General features: G+C 34.9%; 1 protein-coding gene across 1 annotated transcript; it reads left to right on the forward strand.

The window, feature by feature from the left end:
- Positions 1–1772: 1772 nt before the first annotated feature.
- Positions 1773–2732, forward strand: LOC128050761 (olfactory receptor 2T8-like). The gene has a single exon (XM_052643120.1). The coding sequence runs from the start codon at positions 1773–1775 to the stop codon at positions 2730–2732; it is 960 nt and encodes a 319-aa protein (XP_052499080.1).
- Positions 2733–8169: the final 5437 nt, after the last annotated feature.

Consider the following 8169-nt stretch of genomic DNA (forward strand, 5'->3'; position numbering starts at 1 on the left):
GCTTGATTGCTTTTACATATTTATTTCATCTATAAAGAAAATGCATAGATATATCATTTATATCCATTGAAAAGTTAAGAACTAATGATTTAATAAAATACAATTAGAAACATTATCATAAGAAAATGTATTTTGTAAACTGAAAAAATACTTAATTTGTAATTGTCCTAAAGCATATAAACCTCTCTTACATAATAGAAGCAAAATAATTGGTTCAAATTATATTTTATGCTATATATGTTTATCATATCAAATTTAAAATAATAACCTTGTTTTAACAAAAATTCCATTAAATTGATGCTTAAATACACAACAGGAATAGACACTCAGAAATGTCCAGAGATGGCATAAATTATAAAGTAAAATGTAGTATGAATATATGCATACAAAGGAATATTTTTCATCTTTAAAATGAAAGGAAATTCTGAGATGTTATAGCATGGATAAACTTTGAGGATGTTATAATATGTTGAATAAACTAATCAAAAACTAAACAAATACTATATGATATTGCTTATCTAATATTTCTGTAGTAGTCAAATTTATAGAGATAAAAAGAAGAGTCATTTCCAGGAAGTGAAGAGAAGGGGGGTAATGGGAAATTACTGTTTAATAAGTAAGAGTTTCAGTTGAATAAGCTGAAGAGCAGGATGTTAATATTGGTGATGGATTCACAACAGTATGAAAATGTCACTGTATTGATAACACATTAAATTTAAGAAATTTGCCAAACACTCTACAGTTTAAAAAATTACCTATTGATTTTTAAACAAGTTTAAAGTTCTAGCAATCTTCAACAATAAAAATGATGAAAACAATGGATAAAAAGAAATTTTCAAGTCAAAGAAATAAGAGGGATTGAGGTTCTTTAGAAGAGTGATACTGAGGGCTATAATTAGGAGTTGCATATAGTTACTAGTGGTATATACTGCATACTAGATATATGAGTGTGTGCAGATCATAAAGGTTTTTTTTTTTTAATCTGAAACTTCTGAAACACATTTGATAAAGAGCAACTGTGTTTTCATGATATCTAGGTTTACAACAATGATGATGCTCAAGCTATGTAATTAGGGATTGAGTGAGCCTTTTTAATGCCTTTCTCCATCTTGATTGGCAGTGCAGTATAGGACGGATATCAAAAGAAGGGGTAAAGGGAATGACCACAGAAGAGATGGACTCTCTTCCATGTAACTTCATTGAATCACATTATATCTGTGAGACTAACATCATCATCTTTGCAGGTTTAGTTATATTTGTTCAGCAAGTTTGAATAGTTTTGACTCCAGCAGATCAGATATGAAAATGCCTTTAAAGATCTAGATGCTCTTGGAAATGAAGGAGAGATTGATTTATTTTCATGGTTGGTTGAAGAAGTAAGGCATTTTATTTTTTCTTCTTTACCCAATAAAGGTTGTGTTTCTGTGACTTGCAAGGAAAACTTCTCCCTACACAAAATGCCTTTTACAGTTAATAAAAACTTGCATTTAGTATTACAGTGTTACATTGGAGGAAATATTCTAAGAAAATCATTATTGTTTTCAATATATAGCTTGATAAACTTAAACTAAATGCCCTAACAATATCAAAGTAATTATGTTTCCATCTACAGACTTAATTCTTCCAGTTGCTGTGCATAAAAATAGATGTCCTATTATTTGGAAAGCAAAAGCTCTTTCCTGGATTAATCAAGGTCAAGAAAAATTATTTTTTGCTTGTGCTTCAATAAATATTATTATGTATATATAACCCCCACCTATTTTCTGTTTACCATGTCTGTCTTGTTTGAAATAATGGAAAACTGGAATACCACTTCAGATTTCATTCTCCTAGGACTTCTTAATCACACAGGAGCCCACCAATTTCTTTTTGTGTTGGTTCTGATAACTGCCTTCATCTCTTTTGTGGGCAATGCCCTCATGTTTCTCCTGATTCTCCTGGACTCTGGGCTCCACAGGCCCATGTACTTCCTACTGAGCCAACTCTCCCTCATGGACATGATACTGGTTATCACCATTGTGCCTAAAATGGCTGCTGACTATTTGACCGGCAGGATGTTCATCTCCCCAGTTGGCTGTGGGTTTCAGATCTTCTTCTTCCTCACTTTGGAAGGGGGCGAGTGTTTCCTCTTAGCAGCCATGTCCTATGACCGCTATGTCGCTATTTGCCATCCACTGAGATACCCAGTCCTCATGAGCTGGCAATTATGCTTAAGAATGACTTTGGGATCGTGGTTCCTTGGCGCAGCTGATGGGCTCATGCAGGCTGCTGCTACGCTGAACTTCTCATTTTGCAGGACACATGAGATTGATCACTTCTTTTGTGAGGCCCCCTCTCTGGTGCGTTTGGCTTGTGCTGACACTTCTGTCTTTGAGTATGCTATGTATGTGTGCTGTGTGTTAATGCTCCTAGTCCCCATTTCCCTCATCTTGATTTCCTATAGTCTCATCCTTGCTGCTGTTCTCCAGATGCGTTCTAATGAAGCCCGCAAGAAGGCTTTTACCACTTGCTCCTCACATATTTCCGTGGTGGGACTGTTTTTTGGAGCAGCCATTTTTACCTACATGAGACCCAAATCCTACAGGTCAGCTAACCATGATAAGGTTGTGTCAGCATTTTATACCATTTTCACCCCTGTGCTAAACCCCCTGATCTATAGTCTGAGGAACAGTGAGGTCAAGGGAGCTCTGAGAAAGTGTATGGATCAGTGTGCTGCCTTAAGTCATGATTAAGATTACATTGATTTGCCTCAGAGTTCACGGCTGTAAAAAGTAATTGTGTAAAATTTCTTTGAGAAAAATTATATAGCCATTATATCTTTGTGTGTTATTTGTTTTACTTTGGAATGTGTACAGATGTCCATATTTTGGTATCATTTATTAGGCTGTCATCAACAAATCAGACTGAGGATTGTTAAAAATATGCTAATCAAAAATTCTTATGAAATGTTTCCACACCATATTTCATGATAAATGCTTTTTCAAACAAAGAACAAAGTAGTCAAACACTATTGAAGTTTGTTGTTTTTGAATTGAGGTATAATTTATAAGTGATAGAATATTTATATCTGAAGGGTGCTTTTCAATAAGTGTCAGAAGCACATGTGCTGGTAACTTATACCCAGTAGCAAGAGACAAAATTTTCACAAGATCAAAAGTGCCCCTTATGCCCTTTTCCAATGAAATTCCTCAACCCAGAGACAAACACTGGTCTGCTTTGTATCTCTGTTAGTTTAACCTAATCTAGTATCCCATATAAGTGAAAACACAGTAGATATTTTTATTTTATCTTATATCTTTCTCTCAATATGTTTTTAAAGATTTCTATGCAATTTTATATCTATAAATAGTTTTTTTTTTTCAATTGCTAGGTAGTGTTTCCTTGTATCACCATTTATTTATTCACTACTCTAATGATAGTCATCTGGGCTGTTTTCACTCTGGAGTGTTATTGCTCAAGTTGCTTTTAATCTTTTTTTTTAATATGTTATCATATATATATATATTTATTTATTTTACTTTTTTGGTAGATGCATGAATTACCTTTTAGTAACCTGCTTTCAAAGTGGATGTTTGACTTTAAACTCCCACTAGCAAAGCACCTGAATAGCAGTTGCTCCAAATTGGTGGCAATTGAGTGTGTTACTAACTGTTTGTGTTTATCGTAATTAATGTTATAATTAATTTGAATTTGATTTTCATTTCCCTTATGTGAAACAATGCTGCATACTTTTATATTAGCTTATTGCCTATTTGTATCTCTTTCTTTGTGAATGATTCATTCAGATGTTGAAAGTAAAAACAAAGATAGTTGCTTCTAAAGCAAAAACAATCTGGTTGTGTACTGATAGACAACACATGATGTTCATAGGAATATTTGATTTTTTTAATAAAATTATATTGGTTTACTTATTAAAAGTTTTCTCATATCTGTGTTTCTTTTCAATTTTTGAAGATTAACTATTTTCATTGGACGGGATATGTATATCTGGTATGCTGAATATCTTCCAGCTTCTCCACGGAACTGAGACTCTAGGCTTATTTATTTTAATTATGTACTGTAACAAAATATTTCAATTACTTTGGTGGAATTATATTATTGGAAATACAAATTTTTGCTTGTATATAGTACTCTTTACCCAAAGAAGGAATATAAAAAAATAGATTATTATATTTATGTTTTGCTGTTCAAGGTATTGTGTACAAAAATAATAATCATTAGTTAATCTATGAAAGAAAGGAAAATTTTTATTGTAGTCAACCTAAGGACTGCAAGGAGATCCAACCAGTCCATTCCAAAGGAGATCAGCCCTGGGATTTCTTTGGAAGGATATGATGCTAAAGCTGAAACTCCAGTACTTTGGCCACCTCATGCGAAGAGTTGACTCATTGGAAAAGACTCTGATGCTGGGAGGGATTGGGGGTAGGAGGAGAAGGGGACGACTGAGGATGAGATGGCTGGATGGCATCACTGACTCAATGAATGTGAGTCTGAGTGAACTCCGGGAGTTGGTGATGGACAGGGAGCTTGGTGGGCTGCGATTCATGGGGTCGCAAAGAGTCAGACACGACTGAGCGACTGAACTGAACTGAACTGAACCCCTCTGTCTTTTCTTAACTCAACTTGAACTCCTGACAGTTCACATTTCAGGTACTGTTGAAGACTGGCTTGGAGAATTTTGAGCATTACTTTGCTAGTGTGTCAGATGAGTGCAATTGTGACATAGTTTGAACATTCTTTGACATTGCCTTTCTTTGGGATTGGAATGAAAACTGATCTTTTCCAATCCTGTGGCCACTGATGAGTTTTCCAAATTTGCTGCCATATTGAGTGCAGCACTTTAACATCATCTTTTAGGATTCGAAATAGCTCAACTGGAATTCCATCACCTTTGCTAACTTTGTTTGTAGCGATGCTTCCTAAGGCCCACTTGACTTCACATTCCAGGATGTCTGGCTCTAGGTGAGTTATCACACCATCATGGTTATCTGAGTCATGAAGATCTTTTTTTGTATAGTATTCTTTTTCAGATTATATCACATTACAGGTTATTGCATGGTATGGAATATCATTTTCTGTGCTATACAGGAGGTACTTGTTATCTTTGGTTATCTACTTTATAAACAGTAAGTAGTGTGTGTATATTAATCTCAAACTCTTGATTTGTCCTTCCCTGATTTCCCCTTTTGGCAACCATAGGTTTGTTTTCTATGAATGTGAGTCTGTTTTTATTTTGTAAACAAGTTCACTTGTATCACTTTTTTTTTTCTTTTTTTTCAGATTCTGTGTATAAATGGGCTTCCCAGGTGGTGCTAATGGTAAAGAACCCACGTGCTAATGCAGGAGACATAAAAGATGTGAGTTTGATCCCAGAGTTGAGCAAGATCCCCTGTAGGAGGGCATGGCAACCTACTACAGTATTCTTGCCTGGAGAATCTCATGGACAGAGGAGCCTGGTGGGCTATGGTCCATATGGTCGCAAAGAGTCAGGCACAATTAAAGCAATTTAGCACGCATGCATGTGTAAGTGATATCATATGATATCTGTCTTTCTTTGTCTGGCTTTCTTCACTTACTATAATAATCTAGGTCCACCTATGTTGATGCAAATGTCATTATTTCATTCTTTTTTAAAGGCTGAGTAATATTCCATTGTATATTTCTCTACTTCTATATCTATTTATTATCTATCTGTATATATCTGTATATATACTACAACTTCTGTATTAATTCATCTGTTCGTAAACATTTAGGTTGCTTCAGTGTCTTGGTTATTATAATTAGTGCTGCAATGAACATTGGTGTACATGTATCTTTAAAAAAAAAAATCATCTTTTCAGGATACATGGCCAGGAATGAGATTGCTGGATTATATGAGAGTTATATATTTAGATTTTAAGGCACCTCCTTACTATTCTTCATAGTGGCTGCTCCAATTTACATTCTCACCAATAGTTTAGGGGGACTCCCTTTTCTCCCTACCTTCTCCAGCATTTATTATTTATAGACTTTTTGATAATGGCCATTCTGACCAGTCTGTGGTGATACGTCATTGTGGTTTTGATTTGCATTTCTCTAATAATTACCTATGATGAGCATCTCTTCATGTACCCATCAGCCATATGCATGTCTTCTTTGAAGAAATGTCTATTTAAGTCTTCTGTTCACTGTTTTTGTTTGTTTGTTTTGGGTACTGAGCTGTATGAGCTATTTGTATATTTTGGAACTAAATCCTTGCTGATCATATCATTTGTAAATATTTTCTCCCATTCAGTAGGTTGCTTTGTTGCTTCGTTTTTTATTTATTGCATAAAATCTTTTAAGTTTAATTAGGTCCCACTTGTTTATTTCTGCTTTTGTTTCCATTACTGTAGGAGACTATATATATATATATATATATATATATAAATATATAAAACTTTGATTTATGTCAAAGAGTGTTCTGTCTATGGCTTCCCCTGCAGGGGCATGAGTTCCATACCTGGTAGGGGAACTAACTTCTTGCAAGACACATGGTACAGTTATAAATAAATAAAATATTTAATAAAAGAGCAAACAAAACCTAAAATCAGCAGAAGGAAGGGGGCAATGATCAAAGAGATAATAAATAATATAGAAATTGAAAAGCAATAGAAAAATAAAACCAAAACCTTCATTTTTTTTTTGAAAGGATTGAAGAAAATAAAAAAACTCTGGCCAGGCTCACCAAGAAAAAAAGAGAGAGAGAGAGAGAGAGAGAGAGAGAGAAAGAATGCAAATAAACAAAATTAGAACTGAAAGAGGAAAAATAGAAACCAATATTAGAGAAATTAAAAAAAAATCATAGAGAATATTATAGAAAACTATAGGCCAACATGGAGCAGGCAATGGCACCCCACTCCAGTACTCTTGCCTGGAAACTCCCATGGACAGAGGGGCCTGGCAGGCTGCAGTCCATGGGGTCGCGAAGAGTCAGACATGACTGAGCGACTTCACTTTCACTTTCATGCATTGGAGAAGGAAATGGAAATCCACTCCAGCCTTCTTGCCTGGAGAATCCCAGGGAAGGAGGAGCCTGGTGGGCTGCTGTCTATGGGGTCGCACAGAGTTGGACACGACTGAAGCGACTTAGCAGCAGCAGCATAGGCCAACAAAGTTGACAACCTAGAAGAAATGAGCAAGTTTCTGGAAATATACAGTCCACCAAAACTGAATCAAGATACAATAGATAACCTGAACAGACTTATCACTAGAGGTGAAATAGAATTTGTCCTTAATAAAAGAATTCTTAAAAACAAAAGTCTAAGACTGAATGGATTCACAAGGGGGTTATACACACATATAAAGTTTGCTATTCTTTATATTCTGCAATACTTTTATAACTTTTGTTCTTTGACCATTCTAACTATGGTTCTACTTTAAGACATTCACAAAGTTCATTCCTTGCAGACAATCTACTACCAGAAATTTAAATAATTATTTCCCCCAGTTTTTTCGAAGTCTCTAGTGAAAAATGTCTCTTTAATAAATAATTCATCCATATTCCTCCAGCATAAGCTAGTCACTGTCTCATTCTGACCCTCTACATTTCCCTTTACCTTTTCTTCACATATAGTGGCACCATTTGTTTATCCTCACATAAAGTGGTGCATATCTTTGGGTGTGTTTCTGTCTCTTTATTATTGAATACACCTAATTTGAAAGCCTACTTTTATATATGAAAAAGACAGTGTTTATATATTTGTTGAATAAATGAATATAACTTATATAGAATAGCTTACTAGTCAGCAAATATCACACCTGTCTGAAACATACAATTATGATGTGTGCATATAAGGTATGTGTTTTCTTGATCCCTTGACACTGGCCCTGACTAAGTGACTTGACTAATAGAATATGGATAAATTTGGGGGTATGACAGCCAAAGCTTTTCTTTTTTTTAATTTTAATTTTTACTTTATTTTGCTTTACAATAGTGTGTTGGTTTTGCCATACATTGATATGAATCAGCCACGGGTGTATATGGGTTCCCAATCCTGAAGCCCCTTCCCATCTCCCACCCCATTATCATCTCTCTGGATCATCCCCGTGCATCAGCCCCAAGCATCCTGTATCCTGTATTGAACATAGACTGGTGATTCATTTCTTACATGATAGTATACATGATTCAATGCTATTCTCCCAAATCAT

The sequence above is a fragment of the Budorcas taxicolor genome, chromosome 7 (assembly GCF_023091745.1).
Source record: "Budorcas taxicolor isolate Tak-1 chromosome 7, Takin1.1, whole genome shotgun sequence".
Classification (NCBI taxonomy): domain Eukaryota; kingdom Metazoa; phylum Chordata; class Mammalia; order Artiodactyla; family Bovidae; genus Budorcas; species Budorcas taxicolor.

Excerpts from the sequence above, each read along its gene's own strand:
- LOC128050761 (XM_052643120.1), top strand. The coding sequence starts at position 1,773 with ATGTCTGTCTTGTTTGAAATAATGGAAAACTGGAATACCACTTCAGAT.